The sequence below is a fragment of the Carassius carassius genome, chromosome 39, assembly GCF_963082965.1.
Source record: "Carassius carassius chromosome 39, fCarCar2.1, whole genome shotgun sequence".
NCBI lineage: Eukaryota > Metazoa > Chordata > Actinopteri > Cypriniformes > Cyprinidae > Carassius > Carassius carassius.
In genome coordinates this window covers 12,986,053-13,009,875 of record NC_081793.1, presented here as the reverse complement: position 1 = coordinate 13,009,875, position 23,823 = coordinate 12,986,053, and the positions used below count along the sequence as shown (strand labels likewise).

Below are 23,823 nucleotides of genomic sequence, written 5' to 3'. Positions count from 1 at the left end.
GAACTGTTTGTCCAGTTGAGATGGAAATAAAATTATAAATTAAAAAATCCATAAATATCAGTAATGTAGCAATAATGTTTATGTTTTCTCCTCAGGAGTGGTGTTAATTGAGATTTCAGAAGTGCATAAGAAGGTCCAACTGGAGCTGGAGGAGTCTGTAAGTATGCAATATGCTTTAAGATCTTGATGCATTACTGTTTTTCTCATTCATCTCTAGCTCTGGAAGAAGCTGTAGATAATAATAGGTATTCTGTATGTTCCTGGATAATTCTGTAGTTTTAATAACTAAATTCATCATCTAATGCTAGGGATGTAACGATTCGCCTCGAGCCGGTTGAAAATCGATACAAATATGTAACTATTCCTGATACATTTGGGGGTGGGAGTTTATATGAATGTATCTCTGAGGGTAAGTTTAGATTATATTTTCTTTTCATCTCCTCTCTGTATAATTCATATTAAAGCTTGCAGTCCGTAATGTTTTTGTGAGTACACCATGAATCCATTTTTCAAACCATGGTTTTTGGCTTATCCTGAATCACTATAGTACACCTATAATAAGTGTTTATATTCAGACTATTTAGACTGGTTTGGGTTGGTACAACTGCGGAGTAGCCCAGTACCTGCGTGATTCACCATTGACATAAACAGAGAGTAGCAGATCCGGCTACAGTGTTCTTCCGTAAGATGCACACAGTTCTGTTTATTAACCGCTAGAGTGCCAGAAGTAAAGGACTGTTTACACAAAGCACGATCATAGGCGCCGATTTATGTTTTTCTCCGTGGGTGCTCAAGGGCGCACGCCATTTAAAAAATAAAAAAAATAGACTAGGCTATTCAAAAAATATTGCATTTCAGAACCTTAGGCTAATGGACAGCGGCCGATACAAACAAACACAACAGCGTCACTTCTCAAAAATACAAACAGGATTGGAGATGAAAAGTTTAACTGACACGTAACCGCTAATGCGTTCAGCTTCTTGGGAAATTAATGTTTTGTAAATATTGATTAAAAAACTATTGCGAAAGGACAGCGTTTCCATTAACCGATTGTTGCGACTAAAATAATGAGTTTCTGGGAATGTCTACCTCATTTATGTTTCGAGGTTTCTTTTGATAGTGGCATGGCTTTTCTTTGAGGTTTCGAATCCATTATTCATATAGGCTAAAAAAATATTTTTTTATTTTATGTATTTAACAAAGAACTCGTATTCTGTCCAAAAGTAGGCTACTTTTGTGTCCATTAGTTTTTCCTCTTTTAAACCGTATATAGGCCTATACTTGAGCAGAAAAATGTTCCCATTTAAACCCTGTTACGAACTTTAAGGAGTCTAGGGAATGTACCATAACATTTACATATTAACGTACTGCTGGGTATGAAATGAGGTGGAAGAACATGACAGACAAAACTTTGAAAGAGAAAAAATACTGGACGTTTATTCACAAAAAGCCAAAGCCACTAGATCCAGTAAAATAACAATAATAATGTGCGCTATGTACAAGGTGAAAATGTAAACAAAATCTGTCCATTTTAGTCTGATTAATGATTAGTGATTACGGAAAGCAGTAAATGATTACATACTCGCACGGCACTGTATAGTGGGGGATGGGACTTTTTTTAGAAACGCTGTGATTGGTGGATAGGATATGGAACATGCATGCGACTGGTTATGTCACTGTCACTGACAACAACATAACCAATCACAGTGTGGCAGACGCTTCATAGCACCAAATGCAATGTTTAATTTTAAATAAATGTAGCCTACTGGCAGTCTGGCACTGGCACACGTGGGTGCTCATTTTCCGTGGGTGCTCGGTATTTTCCGTGGGTGCTCGAGCCCCGGAGCACCCACGGTATCGGCGCCTATGAGCACGATAACTATAAAGATAACGATATAGTTCTAAAAATCGTTCTCAGTATTAAAGAATAGCAGAGTCCACACCACAACTATAACGATAAAGGCACAGAGAAACGATATCGTTGGAATCACTTTCAGAACGATTTTTTTTTTCTGATGAACGATAAAAATATTGCCAACCAATCAGAATCAATCCTGCTGTAATGAGCTCGAGAATTTAAAGCAGTAGACGCGCGTCCGCTTAGAATACACAAACAATATCGTTCGCTGGTGTGGACGCTAATATCATTATCTTTATAGTTATCGTTATAGTTATCGTTCTTGGTGTGAATGGGCCTTAACGGACTGCAGCTTTAAAGCAGTTTTCATCAGCACTGTGCTGCTTTGTTTACAGCGGTAACCAAGGAAACAATGCTGTTCCATAAGCACCTCCTGCTGTCAGAGTGCATTTTCGATATAAATAAATGATCCGCAATTACACTGTCGTTTGAGATGTGTTTTTCTGAAACGATCTCCGTCTACACTACATAACAGAAAACGCATGTCACGTGACCATTAATGAACTGGGTATGCGCATAAAAGTGTAAATAAGTCGGTTGCTAGTCACTGGCAGGTTCAACAATGAGCATGATTACTGTTCAAGATATGGTTACACAGTCATCAAGGATATGCAGAGATCATGTGGGTAGCCACGGCATAATTTTTCGAAAGTCTTCGTTTTTTTCCATTTACACTGAAACGCAACCCCGGAGTTTTCCAATTAAAACTGGGTCAACAGCATTTCTAAAAGTCTCTGTTTTCGAACGTGGAAAACGCTGGAGTAGTGTAAACGATAGCAGAAGTTATGCATTTTAAAACTAAAACGCACTAGTGTAAACTGGGCCTGAATCTGCGTCTCATTCCGAGCTTCTGCTCTGTTTCGTGCAAATGTTTTATGTAGTATAGTTTCACAAAACTAAAGTCAGAACATTCTGTTTTTGTTTTAAAATGTCAGATTATGCAATCTAATTTAGATTTTTTTTGTTCTAATGCTGCATGTATTCAGCATCTTGCATGGATTGTGATTCAAATGCAGTGCCGCTAATTTTAAATGGAAAGTTCACAGGTAGCCTTTATGAAGAGTTTTTTTTTTTTTTTTGTCTTATTTGATTAGATTTATGGTTTGCATTTTGTGCAAGCAATAATAAAAGGACATCTTTTCATTTATAATTTGTCTTAAATCTAATTTTGTTTAGAAAAAATCATGAGAAAATTTAATTGTGAAATCAGTATAGTGAATCGAATCGAAACGTGAGTGAAGTAAATCATTACATCCCTATATAATATGTTAACTTTTCAAGCAATAGTAATATCTTGGAGCCTTTTGTGATATTTGAACAAGATAATTTCCTTAATTTCAGAATTATTATTATTTGTAGTATTTAGTGTTATTTTGTCTTCTGTATGCTATCTGCACTCTAACAAAAGTCTGGGGTCAGTAAGATAAAAAAAAAATAAATTAATACTTTTATCAATGGATGCAATAAATTGGTTAAAAGTGTCAGTAAAGTCACTTTTATGGCATTGTTATAAAAATCTATTTCAAATAAATGTTATTTTTTACAACATTGATAAGAAATGTTTACATTAATATAAAACTAAATAAAGGCTACATTCTACACAGATTTTAGCCCTTTTATGTAAAGCAGCACTATGTATCTTTTGGCACTCTAGCGGTTAATAAACAAAAACGCATGCATCCCGCGGAAGAACATTCTAACCAGAGCTACTTCTCTAAGTTTATGTCTATGGCGATTCATGCAGGTATATGTTACTCCACAGCAGTGACGACCCGACCAGGCTACAATAGTCCAAATATAAGCACTTCTTATAAGTTTACTGTAGTGATTCGTGATGAGAAAAAACACGGTTTGGAAGATGAATTCATGATGTACTTGCTCATGAGATGAGAATTGTAGCCAATGACAGACATGTCTGTTGAGTGTTCAAATGCAGCGATGTCATTGTAATTTTTCCACTCTCACAAATACTTTTATCATTAACAAACTGATTTACACACTCATGATTTTGAGACCAAGAACTGCCTCAACTTTACATGTATCATTACATATCAAATATCACAGATTAGGTATTAGAATTAGCACAGTTACAATGTTGGGGCATTACTGTCATGTCCAAATTTACCAGTAAAAGTCTTATTTACCAAAGAATCCACAGTGAAATGCACTAACATTAGGATCCATTGAAAAGTAATGTTATTTTTAGTTCAGTGATCCTGTAGCTCTGTTCTTTGCTTTTAATCTCACTAATGTGCTAGTGGGTGGGGCCAAAGATGCAATGATTCAATGATTTTAAATATATTAAATTTGCATTTTGCAGTAGTACTATTTATACTGTATTTCTGGTCAAATAAATGCAGCCTTGGTGAGCAAAAGCAAATACTTTCAAAAACATAAAAAAAAATCTTACTGACCCCAAACGGTTGAAAGTTGGTGTATACATACACTCACCTAAAGGATTATTAGGAACACCTGTTCAGTTTCTCATTAATGCAATTATCTAATCAACCAATCACATGGCAGTTGCTTCAATGCATTTAGGGGTGTGGTCCTGGTCAAGACAATCTCCTGAACTCCAAACTGAATGTCAGAATGGGAAAGAAAGGTGATTTAAGCAATTTTGAGCGTGGCATGGTTGTTGGTGCCAGACGGGCCAGTCTGAGTATTTCACAATCTGCTCAGTTATTGGGATTTTGACGCACAACCATTTCTAGGGTTTACAAAGAATGGTGTGAAAAGGGAAAAACATCCAGTATGTGGCAGTCCTGTGGGCGAAAATGCCTTGTTGATGCTAGAGGTCAGAGGAGAATGGGCCAACTGATTCAAGCTGATAGAAGAGCGAATTTGAATGAAATAACCACTAGTTACATTTACATTACATTTAGTCACTTAGCAGACGCTTTTATCCAAAGCGACTTACAAATGAGGACAACGGAAGCAATCAAAATACAACAAAAGAGCAATGATATATAAGTGCTATAATAAGTCTGTCAGCTTAAACACAGTAGTACACGTAGCAAGTGCTTTTAAATAATATAATAAATAAAAAGAAAACAGATAGAATAGAAAAAGACAGTTGAAGACTGGAAAAATGTTGCCTGGTCTGATGAGTCTCGATTTCTGTTGAGACATTCAGATGGTAGAGTCAGAATTTGGCGTAAACAGAATGAGAACCTGGATCCATCATGCCTTGTTACCACTGTGCAGGCTTGTGGTGGTGGTGTAATGGTGTGGGGGATGTTTTCTTGGCACACTTTAGGCCCCTTAGTGCCAATTGGGTATCGTTTAAATGCCACGGCCTACCTGAGCATCGTTTCTGACCATGTCCATCCCTTTATGACTACAGTGTACCCATCCTCTGATGTGGTGGAACGGGAGCTTCGTGTCCTGGATGTGCATCCCACAAATCTCCATCAACTGCAAGATGCTATCCTATCAATATGGGCCAACATTTCTAAAGAATGCTTTCAGCACCTTATTGAATCAATGCCACATAGAATTAAGGCAGTTCTGAAGGCGAAAGGGGGTCAAACACAGTATTAGTATGGTGTTCCTAATAATCCTTTAGGTGAGTGTATGTTCAGTAGCTTAATGATTGCAGTACTAAAAATATAAAAGGCAATATTTTTTCATGAAATTTCATGTTTGCATCATGGTGACGGGCTGAAAGCTGCTGTTCATTGTTTTTCCAGAACATTTATAGTTAAAAATAGTCTACTGGTGTTTTACCTTCAGTCATTTAGATTTTAAATAACCTTGACATTTGATATTTTTTAAAGCATTTTCCTGGTATTATTTTTGAACATATACCCCTGGTTTCACAGACAGGGCTTAAGACTAGTCCTAGACTAAAATGTAAGTCTGAGCTGTTTCCACTGAAATAAACTTGCACTGACTGATCTTAAAAATATATCAGTGCCTTTTTAGTTTTAAGATGCACATCGGTAATGTTTTTTTCCAAGCATGTTTATAAAAATTACTTAAATGTCCTAATTGATCTATGGTCTAATCCTGGCTTAGTCTAAGCCCTGTCTGTGAAACCGGGCATTAATATGTATAAGAAAAGTTGTAAAAGATGTAGTTCATGCATCTTTTTTGCAAAGATATTTAACAAGTGATTTGTTTGAAATATAAATATCTTTTAATTAGAGGGTTAATAAAGAAAAAAGTTACCTGAATCATGTTGTAGTTACATTTTTCAATTTGACTAGTTGACTCGTAAAAATCGAGAATCGTTCAAACGTTTTGTAAAAAATTCAGATTAAATTTTTTTTGCCATATCACACAGCCCAACTTTCAGAGCATTTCTTCCTTCCAAAATCATTTTTTATCAGATGATCTTAGGTATTCAGATCATCTGATAAATTATCTGAATACCTAAATGCAGGGTATTCACTTAGGTATTTATCATGTTATCGTTGTTGTAGAATTAGTGAGTGACTTCCTGCAATTTCACTGTTGATTGATTTGTATCGCTCTGTGGTGATTTATCTTTATTACCATTGTTGCTATAGTTCAAGAGGTTCCACAAAGAGCTCATTACTGAACTGGAAAGGAAAACTGATATGGATATCAAGTACATGAATGTAAGTATTGCATGTTTTTCTCTTCTTCAATCAAGCAACACGTCCTATTGCCTCACCCGTACAAGCAGGGACATCTCATTGGTATGGTATTACAATTCCTCTAGGCCACTTTCAAAAGATACCAGTCAGAACACAAATTGAAGCAAGACTTCTTGGACAAATCACAGGCTGACCTGAAGAAGCTGCGCAGGAAAAGTCAAGGGAAGCATTCGTCTAAGTATGAGATCAAAGAAAATGAGGTGAGGTTTTGAAATATGATATCTGTCTGTGGAAGTCTTTTCTGTCGGCTCATTTAACCGAATACATAAGAGAACTGTTCAGTTTGTAGTCCTACATTTTGGATAAGTTAGCAATTAGCAGAAAAAAAGACAAATTTTTGAGCCATTGTTTCCCTCTGTAATTTCCTCTGGGCTTTTAGTTTAATTTTACTTGAACTGTCATACACATTTTCTCAACATAAATGAGACAGTCATACTTCTGTCATGAATTTTAATGGGGCTGTGTGCACTTATTTGCTAACAAGTTGTTTAAAGTAGCGATGAAATGGAAGTAGCGACAGATCTTTTCTTTAATATTGTGACCTATATCTGAGTGTAATGGATTATCAAAAAAAAAAAAAAAGGCATAGGACTTAAATAGGTAGGGATTTTGTTCTTTGCATTGGCTGTTGGTTGGATTTTGAGATGTGGTTGTTGCACTCAAAAATAAAGGCAGATGAATCTCCACAGAGAAGTCTGGGATGAATGATCTATAAAATTATAGATCCAGTTATGATAATTTAATTAAACATTATGCTGTGAGATAATGAGATGTTTGAAAAACTTTAAAGAAATATGTTCACCAAAAAAAGTCACTTCAACATTTATGTTTGAGGTTTGACAGTCTGTTATTTATTTTGTAGGGCATAACTAGGACATTTTTTGCAAGTAATATTCATGACATTATATTACTCAGAAATCCAAACCTGCTATTCTAAAAGCTAATAGAAAGTTCTCAAGGGAAGCCATCACAAAGGGTTGGCTCTACAAGACAAATGGGAACAGCGCTTTTCAATATAGTTTCTGGCTCAATATCAGGAACATGAATCTATTGCGGTAGATTTTAATAGTGAGTTTTAATAGCTCACCAGTCATCATTTTGTTCCTACTTTCAAAGGCACATTGTTTTCTTTTTGAATAGCTTGCAGTGGAAACCTTTTTATGTAATGCATTTGCTTCCAAGTTTATTTCAGTCTTTTTTTTAGACAGATGTCTGAAAGAAAATTGAACTGAGCCATTGCTTAGTTTAACAAAGCATCACCCACAATTGTCAATTGTTTCACTGAATCAAACATTCACAATAAAATGCTTTTCAGTCATTGTGTTATTTGTGTTTGCTTTGCAAATCACAATGAGTCTGAAATAAAAATACAATTCTTAAAATTGCCCATGTAAGCACAGTATCAAACTTAAAATAATTTTGGATTGAAGCCATAGCCATGTTGGCAAGTTTTATTTATTTATTTACTTATTTAACATTTACAATATCTCTTCTACCAGTGAGTCCTGGTCAAGATAGGCAGCAAGGACAAAAATTAGAAAATAAATACATATCACCACATATGTAGTGTACCTTGAAGCTTGTTCCATACATAGAGCATACAAAATCTCTGTATGAAAAATCGTACAAGTAAAAGTTTATATCAAAGTTTATAACAGAATATCAACAAACTAGATATATACTGTGGTAGTTTACCCACCAAAGCTTTTAAAATAAAAATTTACATATGGGATTTCCTCTGAGCACAATGAAACCCATTTTGTAATTTCATATAAATTACAGTAGTGTACCGACACTTGTACCAGAAATAAATCATAAAGCAGCATTATAAACTACATCCAGTTTTTTCAAAGCATTCAAACGTGCATGCATATAAATTATATCACCATGGTCCAATACTGATAAAAAAGTACTTTCTAATAAACGTTTTCGAGCAACTAAGGAAACAATTTTTTTTAAACGAAAATAAAAACCTAACATTGGTCTCAATTTAATTAAAAGGCTATCAATATGAGAGCTATAAGTCAGCTTATCATCGAGCCAGATACCAAGGTACTTATAACAACCCTTTCAAGCTGTGTACCATTTAGACTTTTAATCATAAAATCATTAAACGATACTCTACTTTTTTTAGCATTCAACACAAATTTTTATTTGCCAAGCGAAGCCTGAAAAAAAATTAAAAGCATTCTGTAAAGAATCCATTGCCACTTTTAAAGATGAAGCCATAGTGTAGATAATGGTATCATCTGCATAAGTGTACATTTGCTGGCACAACTCCTTTACCAAATTCTTTAATATAAATAGAAAAAAAATTGGCCCCAAAATGTATCCTTGAGGATCACCTGTCTTCACTATTAGAAGAGCAGAAACATAAGTATCTGTGGACAAATGCATTAAGCCTTTGCAACAGAAGATCACGATTTACAGAATCGAATGCTTTCAATAAATCAACAAAGAGTGCAGCAATTTATTTATTTTATCATCTAATGTATTGATGATGTGATTAGTGACTGACATTGCAGCAGTTATAGTACTATGTCCTTGTCTAAAACCTGAATGAGTTTGATATAAAATATTATTAACTGACAAATAGTACTTTAACTGTTAACAGTCGGTTTGACTGCCGATAATTATCCAACACCGTGGAATCTCCACCCTTCAGTAATGGCCGAATAACTGCTGACTTCAAAGAAATTGGTATCAAGCCACTGCTTAAACTAAAATTAAAAATAGAAGCAATTGGTCTCACTATTATGTATGCAAAGATTTTTTTTTTTAAGTAGGGCTCTATTTTATAGTAAAAGCCAGCAATTTTTACAATCAAGGCTTATCAAGACTTTATGAACCTGAGACAGGGAAATGGGTAAAAAGTTAAAAACGTTTCTTATATTACTTGAAGAGATGTCTTTACAATCTACAAAGAAACAAGAAAGAGTGATTGAACTAACATTAGTAAAATGTATATTAAATGCATCTGCTATATTTTGTTTACCCTTAATTTCTTCATTTATCTTACCTTTAGTAAATCAGGAGCTACTGGGGCCGACATAGACCCAGTTAATGATTTTAACAACTTCCAAATCAACTAGGATATACAACTAGGATCATTAAAATTTCTTATTTATAATTTTAAGATAACTCACTTTTTGAATTTTTTATTATTGTTTTAAATGTATTCCTTAATATACTATATTGTTCCCAATCACTAATGCTATTAGTTTTTTTTAGCCTTGGCACAAGCAAAATTCTTTTCTCTAATGAAAAAAGAGACGGATGTATTAAACCACAAATTATCTTTACCACCAAGTCTAAATCTTCTTATAGGTGCATGCTTATTAATCAAAGCTCAAAAAATAAATTGTTAAATAATTCCATGCAAGCTCAACTCATGTGCCATATCACATGCATAAAAAACTTTTTTTTGCTTGCTCATTAAAAATGTCATAATTTCTTCTGGAAATAAATGTAGACATGGAAAATTTAGGAAGTTTACAATTTCTTATACATGCAACTGTGCAGTGATCAATAACATCATTAATAAATTTTCCAAATTAGGAAATACTTTTGTGGAGAATTTGTAAGTATAACCTAGAGCAATGTAGACTTTTCCATATGTTTTAAATTCAACAGAGTTGGAAAATTAATCAACTGCGACAAATTTAATTGCTTGTATCCTTAAAAGACTTTGAAGATTTCGTTCACCATTCCCAGTTCAAGTCTCCCAGCCATACAAAGCCATACATTGTCTGAAAACATTTTCATATATTCCGACCGCAGTGTTAAAGCTTCCCGAGATGCCGATTGACGACGATAGCATCCCAATACTATAAAATACACCGTTGGAAAAGTGTATCTGACATATGGTGTGGTTTCTTTTTAAAGGCAAATTGAGTTTGAGCCCCGGATTGAGGTGCTTTCCCAGTCCAGCTGCCCTCTCTCTTTTTCCACGAATTCCTGTTTGTCCTTTTACTGTCCCTTGTAAAATGAAGGCAGAAAAGCCCAAAAGCATTTTGGGTGGGGGGGGCAAATGAAGGACATATATGAAAACTTGTTTTCCCTCATGAAAATATCTATATTTTGGGTTTATGAAATGGACTGAAATATCATCCAAAAACATGTCAGGTCATGTCACTGACAAAATCCACTAAATAAAAATTTCATATAGCCATGAAATCATATCAAATGTTCTTAATGCACTGCTGTCATAAAAGCTACTGAGAGACAATACTTGTGTAGGACTTTATTGCCCAGGCATGATCTGCATATTAAAAAAAATTTCCAAGGAAACAAGCAATGTTCACCGTCACTATGACAACTTGCACAGAACTATAACAGCGAGGGGAATCCTGTGAAGAAGAACAGAGCTCTGTTTCTGGTGTCATTTTCACAGGTCCGCTGGGTAACAACTCTGTTCTATAAAAGCAATGAATCCTCAGTCTGGAAAAAGACTTACGAGAAAATTACTGCATTAGCATAAGGTAATATGACTTTGTGGAATTAAATTTATGTCTCATTTTGTTGAATGGGATGTTTTGTTTGTGTTTCCCAATGGAGTCTGTCCCTGAAAGGTGTATTTCAAGCAAGAAATAAAGAATAAATCTGCCCCTTTCTAGCTGAAACTGAGTGTCACATGATACCATATCTTATGATCATTATCATCTTTAGTGTATGGAGACCATCTTATCCCGGCAGACAGACATGCAGAGGTTTATTGCAGAAGGATGTAAGGAAGCTCTGCTGGAAGAGAAAAGGAGGTTTTGCTTCCTAGTGGACAAATACTGTGCCTTCACCAATCAGCTAACAGCCTTCCATGACAAGGTGACCCACTGAAAATATTCCGCTTTCATATTCAATAAATATTAAACTCACTAATGTTCCAGTTAATGGTATCAGACGTGGGATCTACAAGAAATCAGACGTAGTGGTACATGTACAATACTGTTGATGTTTAATACTAGGGGTGTAACGGTACGCAAAAATCACGGTTCGGTACGTACCTCGGTTTTAAAGTCACGGTTCGGTTCATTTTCGGTACAGTAAGTGAAAGAAATGCAAACATTAAACTGCAGGTTGTTTATTACTATAAACTTTTTTTAACAATTTGTTTACAATTTGTATTTTTTTAAATACTTTTTAATAAAAGATATATAAAATAAAAAAAGAATAAGAAATACAATACTGGTGCAAAGTTCTCCACTAAATAAAATAATCTCAGTCTCAAACCAATATCATATAATAAAATATAATGAAAAATATAAATAAATAACTATGATTACAGTGCAGCACTACCAATCCCAGCCTGTAGGCCTGCTCATATTTAAAAATATATATATATAACTTTTCCTAAGTGTAAAGTGCAGCATGAACAGTTTCAGTTTTTAGACCTGCTCAGATTTCGTTATTGCGTTGGACCGATCGGAATTAAGAGCAAAGGTCTTAATGCCGACGGGAGCTGCGTTTGAATTACAATCGGGTTTTTTTCCTAGTTGTAGTGATGTTCACTCTCGTGATGCCTTTTGAGAACATTAAGCCGGTGACTCACTGGCATATTGCACCCGTCAAACATAGTCGAGTTTGCTGTACAATACTGTTGACGGTGTCCTTTATCAGTGTGCTTTATATTTATGCGCAACATGAAGTATAGATATTGTTGTCGTGAAGACAAGATCCTGGTCTGTCGGCGGTCTCCCTCTATGTCACCTACAGTAGCAGCAGCGTGCCAGCGCCGCGTCAGGCACGCTTCTGGTGTGTAAAGACACAGAAAACACGAAGCAGGTGTCACGCAACTGACCAACAGCAGAAACGCCACACTCACGCCACGCAGCCAGTGTGTCACCGGCCTTAGAATCAGCTGCGGGGCGGGATTTGCGCTGAAAGCGAAGACTTCCGCCACTTAATATGTTCGTTTGGAAACACGAAAATGTATCCGCAAACAAAATATTGCATTCGGTACACACGTGCACCGTACCGAAAGCCCTGTACCGAAACGGTCCGGTACGAATACACGTACCGTTACACCCCTATTTAATACTGTTGAACAGTATTGGGGTAGATAAGATTTCTGAATGTATTTGAAAGAAGTATCTTATGCTCACCATGACTGCATTTATTTTATCAATTGAAAATAATTGAAATCGAAAATAACTATTTTAATATATAAACATTTTAATAATATTTTAAAGATTGTTTTAATATTTTTGTGGAAACCATGAAACATTATTTCAGTGGTTCTCAAACCTGCCCTGGAGTACCCCCTGCCCTGCACATTTTGTATTCCCTTAATTTTTCACACCTGATTCAACTCATCAGCTCATTTATGGAGACTGCAAGACCTGAAGTGGAGTGTCAGATATAGGGAGACATATAAAACGTGCATCACTGGGCATAATTCATAGAGAGGTTTGAGAACCCCTGTATTATTTGATTAATAGAAAGTTCAAAACAACATTTTTTTGGTATTTAAACATTACTTTTACTTTAACTGTAATTTTTGATTTAGATTTTAATGGTAGTGTACCTTGTTTTGCCTTTCTTCCTTTGAGCTGTTTTTGCTCTTTTCCCCACAGGCCAAGGAAATGCTGACCGTCAAACTGCCCAGCTGGCAAGATAAGTGTACCGATGCCACCAGGGTGCCCGACACAGTGATATTCATGATTGAGGGTCTGCGGGCTCCAATGTCAGTCGTACCAGAGTCCTCGCCTACGTTGGAGCACAGTGACAGGGTTAGTTTCACACAGAAGAGAATGCATCACCATTAACATATGAGTATGTGTAAATGCTAATTTTTTGTTTGAGAGCCACGTGAAATTCACTTATTTAACCAGAACATGAAATGATTGAGTTTTGTTCACTTTGGATTGAAAAAAGGCACACTGATTTTAAGGTCTCTGAATTTTTTTTTCTTCTTCTCCTCAGACCAATTCCGGTTCTATTGTTCCACCACCGGCCCCATCACTCAAAGCCCACACAAGGTCTGCATCTGTGTCCAGTGGCATGGATGTGGTGAAGAAGACCAGGGTGCAAACAATCTTCCCCCATACAGCAGGGAATAATGAGACCCTGCTGAGCTTTGATGATGGAGACATCATTACACTGCTTATCCAAGTGGAGCGGGATGGATGGCTGTACGGAGAACTAGAACATACTGGACAGTAAGTGAACCATCAAATATAACTGCTAGTTTTTCATCCTTAAAGGGTTAGTTCACCAAAAATTTAAAATTAGCCCATAAATTACTCACTCTCAAGGTATCCTAGGTTGTATATGAAATTTTTCTTTCAGACGAATCCAGTTGGAGTTATATAAAAAATTGTCTTTGATCTTTCAAACTGTTTAATGAAACTGTTGTAGTGCATCAGCCCAAAAGAAGTTAAATAAAAAGTGCTCATCCATAATAAAAAGTGTCTCACACAGCCCTGGGGGGTCACAAAGTCTTCCTGTAACAAATTGAAGTGTTTTTGTAAGAAAAATATCAATATTCAAAACATAATAATCACTTTAATGTAGCTTTGTAAATACAGTGAAAGTAATTGCATTTCAGTGTTTTTTGGACCCCATTGATTTTATATGGACAAAAACAGTTGAAACATTCTTCTAAATTTCATCTTTTGTGTTCTGCGGAAGAAAGTAAGTCTTAGAGGCTTGGATCAACATGAGGGACATTGAGGACACTGCATCGTCATATATTATCTGTCCATGCTGCCCTTTGACTTGACTGTTAGCAACATCAGCTTTCTTGAGCCTTCCATGCTTCTTTTCATTAGATTTACTTTCCTAATTTGCAAACTTTGGTGAGACATATTCAACATGTCAGGCATGTTAGAGGTGTTTCTTTACGTCACTGAGAGAAAACAAACACGCTGCTGAGGAAGCCTTTGCATGGCAGTAGGCTTGTTTTTTGGGCCTAAACATGATGAGGGGTGTCTGTCTTCCTCTTATCATTGTCTTTTATTTCCAACTGAAATGTATATTTACATTGTTCTCTTGATCTGGAAATGTGTTTCCAGTGTGGTCCAGAGGGGCGAGTTGAAATTTGAGCTGGCACTTTTAGAGAGAGTTTGAGTAAGGAATTATTTGTAAATGAAAATGTTGATAAATGCTTTAAATGAAAGACCTTCACGACAGACTTCTCTTAAAATCCAATCAACAGCCAATGCATAGAATCAAATCCCTGCCTATTTAAGTCATAAAAAAGGGGTTCAGTTTACAGGGGTTCAGCTCACACAAGAGTCAGCTAAGCTGATTTTCAGTACTAGCATAAAACTTCATATGAATTGAATTTTCTGCTTTTAGTGGTTTTAAATGTTTTTTAAATCAAAATGTACCGTATTTAATTTAAAACAAGTCACATTTTTCTGTACACTTTTGAGAATCACATATTTTGTGATTTACATTTGGTGACATTAGTGGCATTTAAATCAAAAACATAATTTTAAAGCAAAAAGGTGCATATATTCTTTATATTAACATTTAGATTGAATCATTCATCCATAACAACATACAAACGGGAGGTCAAATGATCGTACTGCAGTAAAGGCATCAGTACCTGTGATTTTGTGTGGTCTTATTTGTTTTGTATACTTCAATCAGCAGCTCTGTCATTTCAGAGGTCCAAGGTCCAAAGATTTTCCCTCAATACCCATTATGCTGCCACCGCTATTTTGAGAAGTGAAAATATCTTAATGCACCGACGCACTCTTGAAGCTCCGTTTAAAGTTATGCACAGCTGGCCCTGTGACGGTTTCTAAGCAACCAAAGCCAAATGTACTCTTCATACTACGTGGTGTTTCACTTTACATTTGTGCCAATGCAGTTGTTTTTGATTAGTGAAACAGTGGTTGAATCAGAATACCTTTTAATGCATATGGAAATTGAGCTGGTACCCATTTTATTCGAAAATCATGATGCACATTATGGATATTTTTTGTTTGTAACTACAGACGGGGCTGGTTTCCCTCATCTTATTGCCGGGCTTACAATGACTCAGTGATCGCAAACAGGTGAGTCTGTTTTTACTTTGAATCTGAGTGAAAATGATGGGATTTCTGCTGAAACTAACAATGTTTGTCCATCCATTAACAAAACAGTATGACATCAATTTATGTATTTTGTTCCGCAGAATTGAGAGCCCATTGCGCAGCCAGAGTGCGACTGATCCAGAGCAGCCAGAACAAGACGAGGAGGTGGAAGAGCCCATGCCGCTGCCCCCGCCTTACTACAGTGACTCATCCAGGGACAGACCCATCAAGCCCTCCACCCCCTCTCCAAAGAACACGGTAAACACACTGCGCCAGCGAAGCTAAGTGCAAAGTTAGTTGGAAAAGCAGCCAATTTCTGTAAAGAGCGACTGAGAGGAGTGACTGTGCCTCTTATCCTTTTGTGGTTGAAATGAGAGAAGTAAAGTCATTAGTGTATTCCAGGGGGGAGTCCCCTGATCGGATCAGGTTTCCTTTCCTTTCATGTGTGAACAAATATTGTTCTTTTGAAAATTCTATTTGTCAAAAAATGTATGCGTTTCCGCAAAAATATTAAGCAGCACAACTGTTTTCAACATTGATAAGAAAATGTGACCCTGGACCACAAAACCTGTCTTAAGTCTCTGGGGTGTATTTGTAGCAATAGTCAAAAAAACATTGTAATGGCTAAAAATGTTTGATTTTTCTTTTATGCCAAAAATCATTAGGATATGTTCCATGAAGATATTTTGTAAATTTCCTACCATAAATATATTAAAACATAATTTCTGATTAGTAATATGCATTGCTAAGAATTCATTTGGACAAATTTAAAGGCGATTTTCTCAGTACTTAGATTTTTTTGCACCCTCAGATACCAGATTTTCAAATAGTTGTATCTAGGCCAAATATTGTCAGATCCTAATAAACCATACATCAATGGAAAGCATATTTATTCACACTTATCCACACTTAAGACTGGTTTTGTGGTCCAGGGTCACAAATAACAAATAAATGCAGCCTTCATGAGATTCATATACACAGCTGTGTTTGTATAACTATTAAGACTTTAAATTTTACAAATTAGATCTGCATAAGTGACAATAACCACAAAAGGACACATTATAAGACCTGCAATGTAACCTTTGTTCTTTGCCGGGGGGCCTAGGGAGGGCTAGATGAATGCTCTGCATTACTGTCATTGTGAAAAATAAATAGACATCTCTAAAATGCTCCCTACCTAGATTTCTTATTGTGAGGGAGAGTTGAGTGGAGACAAATAGAGCTGTATTATATCAGCGGATGTCAGACTGAATCCAAGTATCTGGCTCCCTCTCCTGATTGACCTCAACCCACATGTACTGCCTCGGGGCAAAACTAATTCACCTTGAATGTGATCATATGATGGTGGGCTGGTGACTGTGGTAAACACACGTGGACTGTTGTGGCAGGTCTGATGACCAAAGTCTGTCCTTTGTTGAACATTTTAAGGGATAGTTCACCCAAAAATAGGAATTCTGTTATTTTCTCAACGTCACGTCATTCCAAACCTATATGCCTTGACCTTGTGCTGTGAAACACAAAATCTTCATGCACATTTCTGTAACAAAGGAACTCTTATTTAATTGTCTGCCATTCTGTTCCTTAACCATGCTATGACTTTGTATAGCAGTATTTTTGGAGATTGGGCGGGAGTCACATAGAAAACTTTTATAGTGTGTGTTTTGTTAGTATATGTGTGTATAAAGTAAACTAGTTAAAATTTGGAATGATCTGGAATGACACGAGTAAATAATGACAGAATGTTCATTTTTGAAGGATCTATTCCTTTAATATGAAATAAGGCCTGCCTTTGTCAGATTAAAACTCTAGAAAACTCCAGTACACCCTACTCTCATATATAAACAACATGGATGGTCCTTGGCTGTTTACAGTTCATGGTCTCCTAAAATGATTAGATTTTCAACGTTTCAACAGCAAAAGCAAGCGTTTCTAGATTATCAAGATTCCTGACGCATATGATGAAGTCAGAGGACACTGCGATTGTTCCAGGTACTTAGTCGGCAGATTGAGTGACAGAATCATGTGTTGACATCCTTATCCAACCAGTCTGACAGGGAAAATCCACTCTGCACTTTAAGTTCTAAAGAATGGAAGCACAGTTTATGCTGATCACTTTTTATTCTTATTTTTGTGTTTGCAACAGGCGTCTTTGCCAAATGGTATCTCGATGCCTCCATACCTTGGGTGAGTATATTTTTACAGATTTAATGACCAGTATTACTAAAGTGCACTAGCATTTAACCTATTCTCTGCTATCACAATGCCTGTTTTCCTCATCAGGAGTGGGAATCCCTTTGCCACAATCAAATTACGGCCCACTGTCACAAATGACAGATCTACACCCCACATATGATGAGACTGCATGCAGCCCCTGCCCTTATGTAAAGTGGTGTCTCAGAGGTTTTGCCTATGTTGATTGATGCATTGCAGATATGGCAGAGGAACCGAATGAAAGGGTTTTCTGTAACATCATCAATTTTAATCCTTAAAGTTTCTGAAAATGAAAACCAGCAGATTAAAATTTACAGGAGGCAATATTTATAAGAATTTTAGACTTTGATTAAATTATTATTTTAAATTGTAACGGGATTCATACACTTGAGTTTCCAAGAAAATGCAAAGCACCAAACAGGCTCTTGAATAGCTATTTTCTGACCATATTGGTCCTCTATGTTTGAGGCCTTGTAAAGGTAAACCATAATCACAAATGTATATTTTAAGATTGGAGTACTGCAGCCCCTGCTTAGAAACATGTCACATAACCGAATCATAATCCAGTGAAGTAGTGGGAGGTTTGCCAGTTGCCAAATTGTTCTGGGTTAGTATGGATTCAATTTAGGCTTTTTTTTATATATATATACAGTATCATAGTTTCATTGTTTTAAAACACTGATGTATTCCTTATCCTTAACACCTTTTTCATGTTTAAAGGAGGACCATGTAAAGACACTTAGTTGAATAGTTTATTCCTCGTGTTAAAGATGAGTGTGGTGTGTAGCGTTTAAATTATTTTTAGTGGCACAGTTGAATGTTGGCTTATTTGGCTTTAGCTGGACATCAGATCAAACTCATGAGCATTCTTCACTATGGAAGAGAAATCTTTGGGTCATAACTAAATACATGAAGTCTTGTAAGCTTGTGTACATGTTGTCATGTAGCGGAAACCATGTATTCTTTCATACCTTTTTCTATTTGTGTTTATTGATTCATTGCCCCTTTTCTTTTCATACCACATTACTCCAAAATAAAGATTTATGTCTGTTTTAAATGTGTTGGATATTATTTTACCGTTGTTCTGTTATATATTCTCTGATAATGCTATTCTTAGTAGTAGCTTAGTTGTGATGTTCCTTGAAGGATAAAGGTGAATAATTCTGTACTGATTATCATATTAAGTCAAGTCAAGTCACCTTTATTTATATAGCACTTTAAACAAAATACATTGCATCAAAGCAACTGAACAACATTAATTAGGAAAACAGTGTCAATAATGCAAAATGATAGTTAAAGGCAGTTCATCATTGAATTCAGTGATGTCATCTCTGTTCAGTTAAATAGTGTCTGTTCATTTATTTGCAATCAAGTCAACGATATCGATGTAGACTAAAGCAACTAAGCAAGCCAGAGGCGACAGCGGCAAGGAACCGAAACTCCATCGGTGACAGAATGGAGAAAAAAACCTTGGGAGAAACCAGGCTCAGTTGGGGGGCCAGTTCTCCTCCGACCAGACGAAACCAGTAGTTCAATTCCAGGCTGCAGCAAAGTCAGATTGTGCAGAAGAATCATCTGTTTCCTGTGGTCTTGTCCTGGTGGTCCTCTGAGACAAGGTCTTTACAAGGGATCTGTATCTGGGGCTCTAGCTGTCCTGGCCTCCGCTGTCTTTCAGGGATGTAGAGGTCCTTTCTAGGTGCTGATCCACCATCTGGTCTGGATACGTACTGGATTCGGGTGACTGCAGTGACCCTCTGATCTGGATACAGACTGGATCTGGTGGCTACGGTGACTTCGGAATAAGAGAGAAACAGACAAATATTAGCGTAGATGCCATTCTTCTAATGATGTAGCAAGTACATAGGGTGTTATGGGAAGTGTTTCTGGTTCCGGTTTACCTAATTAATGCAGCCTAAAAATCCTTTAACGGATTTGGATATTAAAAACATATTGGTATGTTACGTGTAAGCCAGGTTAAAGAGATGGGTCTTTAATCTAGATTTAAACTGCAAGAGTGTGTCTGCCTCCCGAACAATGTTAGGTTATTCCAGAGTTTAGGCGCCAAATAGGAAAAGGATCTGCCGCCCGCAGTTGATTTTGATATTCTAGTATTATCAAATTGTCTGAGTTTTGAGAACGTAGCGGACGTAGAGGATTATAATGTAAAAGGAGCTCATTCAAATACTGAGGTGCAAAACCTCACGGCCTTTTTAAGTAATAAGCAATATTTTAAAATCTATACGATGTTTGATAGGGAGCCAGTGCAGTGTTGACAGGACCGGGCTAATATGGTCATACTTTCTGGTTCTAGTAAAAGCTCTTGCTGCTGCATTTTGGACTAGCTGTAGTTTGTTTACTAAGCGTGCAGAACAACCACCCAATAAAGCATTACAATAATCTAACCTTGAGGTCATAAATGCATGGATTAACATTTCTGCATTTGACATTGAGAGCATAGGCCGTAATTTAGATATATTTTTGAGATGGAAAATGCAGTTTTACAAATGCTAGAAACGTGGCTTTCTAAGGAAAGATTGCGATCAAATAGCACACCTAGGTTCCTAACTGATGACGAAGAATTGACAGAGTAACCATCAAGTCTTAGACAGTGTTCTAGGTTATTATAAGCAGAGTTTTTAGGTCCTATAATTAACACCTCTGTTTTTTCAGAATTTAGCAGTAAGAAATTACTCGTCATCCAGTTTTATATATCGACTATGCATTCCATTAGTTTTTCAAATTGGTGTGTTTCACCGGGCTGCGAAGAAATATAGAACTGAGTATCATCAGCATAACAGTGAAAGCTAACACCATGTTTCCTGATGATATCTCCCAAGGGTAACATATAAAGCGTGAAGAGTAGCGGCCCTAGTACTGAGCCTTGAGGTACTCCATACTGCACTTGTGATCGATATGATACATCTTCATTCACTGCTACGAACTGATGGCGGTCATATACCGGCAAGTACGATTTAAACCATGCTATTGCACTTCCATTGATGCCAACAAAGTGTTCAAGTCTATGCAAAAGAATTTTGTGGTCAATTGTGTCAAACACAGCACTAAGATAAATAAAATAATAATAAAACTAATAGATACACCCATGATCAGATGATAAGAGGCAGATCATTTGTAACTCTAAGGAGAGCAGTCTCAGTACTATGATACGGTCTAAATCCTGACTGGAAATCCTCACATATACCATTTTTCTCTAAGAAGGAATATAATTGTGAGGATACCACCTTTTCTAATATCTTGGACAGAAAAGGGAGATTTGAGATTGGTCTATAATTAACTAGTTCTTTGGGATCAAGTTGTGGTTTTTTGATGAGAGGCTAATAACAGCCAGTTTGAAGGTTTTGGGGACAAATCCTAATGACAATGAGGAATTAATAATAGTCAGAAGAGGATCTATGACTTCTGTAAGCACCTATTTTAGGAGCTTAGATGGTATAGGGTCTAACATACATGTTGTTGGTTTAGATGATTTAACAAGTTTATACAGTGGAACTGTTCCTCAGGGGGTCTATAGTGCACTGTCTGATGTGATACTGTAGCTGACGGCTGAATAGTTGCAATTTTATCTCTAATAGTATCGATTTTAGAAGTAGTTCATAAAGTCATTACTGCTGTGGTGTTGGGAAATGTCAACACTTGTTGAGGCTTTATTTTTTGTTAATTTAGCCACTGTATTGAATAAATACCTGGGGCCTGTTGCACAAAACTAGAATAAGGGATTAAACCAGGATCTTGGAGATCCTGGCTCAATTGATCCGTAATCCGGTTGCACTTAAGCTGGATAGGGGGCAGGAGGATATGTTATGGCATAAATTACCATGGAGATTTATTCTGTGGAGCTAGCCTGCTCCAGACCAGGCTAAATTCCAGGATCTATTTAATCTCATCCCTAATGTCAGTCAGCAGTCACCACAAATGGAAACCAATAGTTATTTCACTGCTCACTATACATTGTTATCACATATAACTAGACCCACTGTCATTATTAAAACGTTTGTGATCATTAATTTCAATCATTTTGGATAAATAATGATTTTTAGATGATGTTCCTATCATTAGATAATTTACAGTTTCCCATAGACTATAAGGCTATATATAAAATGATAGAATATTAGGGCCACAGAGGGAAAAAAAAGACAAGTCATAATATTGTAACCAGTTGTTTTAAAGGAGGACAGTTGTTAAAATGACAGATGTGGGGCATTTCGTGAAATTGTACTTCAGTATGGTTTCATAAACAAAGACATGCTGATGTGCCAGAATATTAAGTATCACATTGTCATAAGTATCAAAACTGTAAAAAAAAAAAAAAAAAAGTAGCTTTTCTGCAGAAAGAACCAGCCTCATAAATTTATGACTATCCTTTTTCCTCAGTGTGGCCATGGTACTCTGTCATATAAACAAATACACATTCCATATGAATATAAAAACACAATGTGTAACATTATGTTCCTTTATTGAATAAGGACAAAACAAAGCAGGTAATCCAAGCACAGAATCAAAGCATATTATACAAAATGATACATACACATTCAAAGGTCTGTATATAACACACCCTGCATGTCTGCACACTAAAATAAATGCAGGACAAATCCATACACATCAACTGAACAGACAAATGAATGGATGCAGTAGCCTCCCTGCAGCCTTGTATTACACACAGTATACCGCACAAACATCATAAGAGGCCAAATTCGTAAAAAAACGAACCCAAAAAAACCCAAATTCCTCTGCCACCGCAGGACATATTTAACCAAAATTGAAAGCACACATACTAACTAAAATAATTCAACACATATTGGTCCCTCAGCAGCCGACCACTGTCGTCATCAGGGAAGATTGCCGGATTGTCCCAGTCCATGGCTGGTGGCACTCTGGGGGCCCTCTCCTTCCTCAGGCAGGCCACATTGTGGAGGACAGCACAAGCCACAGTAATATCACATGCCCTAACAGGGCTGACCCTTAATTTGTGAAGGCAGTGAAAGCGTGCCTTCAGGAGGCCAAAGGTCATTTCAACTCTGGCCCTGGTCCTGGCATGGGCATGGTTGTAGGCCTGCTGTGCTTCCTGGGGGTCTGTGAAAGGTGTCAGGAGAAAAGGCTGGCAGCCATACCCCCTGTCTCCCAGCAACACACCAGAGAATTCACCTGTCAACACAAAATCTCATCATTACTACCTCATAAACACAGTGATATTCTTGACACAGCCATGATGGTTATAAATAGGGGTTGTGTGGCTTACCTTGTGATAGGCACTGATAGATTTCAGAGGCCCGAAAGATTCTGGAGTCATGGACTGAGCCAGGCCATTTTGCCACAACATTGCTGATCACACAGTCAGCATTGCAGACCATCTGAAATCATAAGATGAGGAATATTACACCAATCAATGCACATCACTGGCAATGCAGAGTGTTCGTCAATGGACAATATCAAAAAGTTATGTTCACCTGAACATTAATGCTGTGAAAGGATTTCCTATTCACAAAATCGGCCTCATGGGCACCTGAGGGGGCTTTTATCCTTATGTGTGTGCAGTCCACTGCACCAATGACATTGGGGAAACCTGTCACACAAAGTAATGAGTATCCTACTATGTGTTAACAGTTGTCCTGTAATTTGTAGATCCTCTTACCTGCAATCCTATAGAACTCCTCTTTGATGTCACAGAGTCTTCTGTGGCCAGGGAAGGAGATGAAGACATCTGCTAATGCTTTGATAGCCAGACACACACTCCTTATTGTGCGGCAAATTGTGGCCTTGTTCAGCTGTTCTGCATCCCCCACTGAGTACAGGAAGGCTCCACTAGCAAAAAAGCGCAAGGCCACACAAACCATTTGCTCCACACTCAGTGCATGGCTCCGTGCAGTGCGGTGCTTAATCCTGGGACCCAGTAGTCTGCATAGATACCTGATGCCATCTGCAGAAAACCTGTATCTTTCATATAGATGGTCATCAGGGAAGGCCAGTGGGTCCAACTGGTCCCTGAAGACCCTTTCTCGCCTGAAGGCTCTCCTCAGCAGTGCTTCAGAAG

The 23,823-nt window shown here is 36.9% G+C and overlaps 4 protein-coding genes across 6 annotated transcripts in view; 2 read left to right on the top strand and 2 right to left on the bottom strand.

Moving 5' to 3' along the window:
* tmem130 (transmembrane protein 130) overlaps positions 1–13,186 on the bottom strand; it is a 31,953-nt gene extending 18,767 nt beyond the window's left edge. The window contains exon 1 of the mRNA XM_059530739.1: positions 13,064–13,186. The gene's annotated coding sequence lies outside the window, so the exon portion shown is untranslated. The remainder of the gene's footprint in view (positions 1–13,063) is intronic.
* The window catches only part of LOC132121397 (brain-specific angiogenesis inhibitor 1-associated protein 2-like protein 1), a 31,590-nt gene extending 12,759 nt beyond the window's left edge, over positions 1–18,831 (top strand). The window contains exons 4-13 of one of the 3 annotated variants that reach the window (XR_009426266.1): positions 96–157; positions 6,433–6,504; positions 6,609–6,743; positions 11,212–11,364; positions 13,113–13,268; positions 13,462–13,697; positions 15,486–15,545; positions 15,665–15,821; positions 17,478–17,747; positions 17,844–18,831. Coding sequence is in view for 1 of the 3 variants with exons in the window: in XM_059530738.1 (XP_059386721.1) it covers positions 96–157; positions 6,433–6,504; positions 6,609–6,743; positions 11,212–11,364; positions 13,113–13,268; positions 13,462–13,697; positions 15,486–15,545; positions 15,665–15,821; positions 17,707–17,747; positions 17,844–17,916 (1,145 nt within the window). In the remaining 2 variants the exon portion in view is untranslated. Of the gene's footprint in view, positions 1–95; positions 158–6,432; positions 6,505–6,608; positions 6,744–11,211; positions 11,365–13,112; positions 13,269–13,461; positions 13,698–15,485; positions 15,546–15,664; positions 15,822–17,434; positions 17,748–17,843 lie in introns of all 3 variants that reach the window. The other 2 variants (XR_009426267.1, XM_059530738.1) reach the window with 2 other exon arrangements.
* LOC132121402 (parvalbumin-2) overlaps positions 1–23,823 on the top strand; it is a 318,907-nt gene that overhangs the window by 255,907 nt on the left and 39,177 nt on the right. The window lies entirely within an intron of this gene.
* LOC132121036 (putative nuclease HARBI1) lies at positions 22,287–23,803 on the bottom strand. Its single transcript, XM_059530222.1, has 4 exons — positions 23,425–23,803; positions 23,240–23,355; positions 23,032–23,143; positions 22,287–22,937 (listed from the first exon to the last, which is right to left on the bottom strand). Exons 1-4 carry the CDS (start codon positions 23,624–23,626, stop codon positions 22,567–22,569), a joined length of 801 nt encoding a protein of 266 aa, XP_059386205.1. The 5' UTR covers positions 23,627–23,803; the 3' UTR covers positions 22,287–22,566.

Bases quoted from the DNA above. Each gene is read 5' to 3' on its own strand.
- LOC132121036 (XM_059530222.1), bottom strand. From the start codon at position 23,626: ATGGTTTGTGTGGCCTTGCGCTTTTTTGCTAGTGGAGCCTTCCTGTAC. The intron at 23,144-23,239 runs GTGAACATAACT...TTATGATTTCAG, and splicing joins TTCACAGCATTAATGTTCAG to ATGGTCTGCAATGCTGACTG. The intron at 22,938-23,031 runs GTAAGCCACACA...TTGTGTTGACAG, and splicing joins CTATCAGTGCCTATCACAAG to GTGAATTCTCTGGTGTGTTG.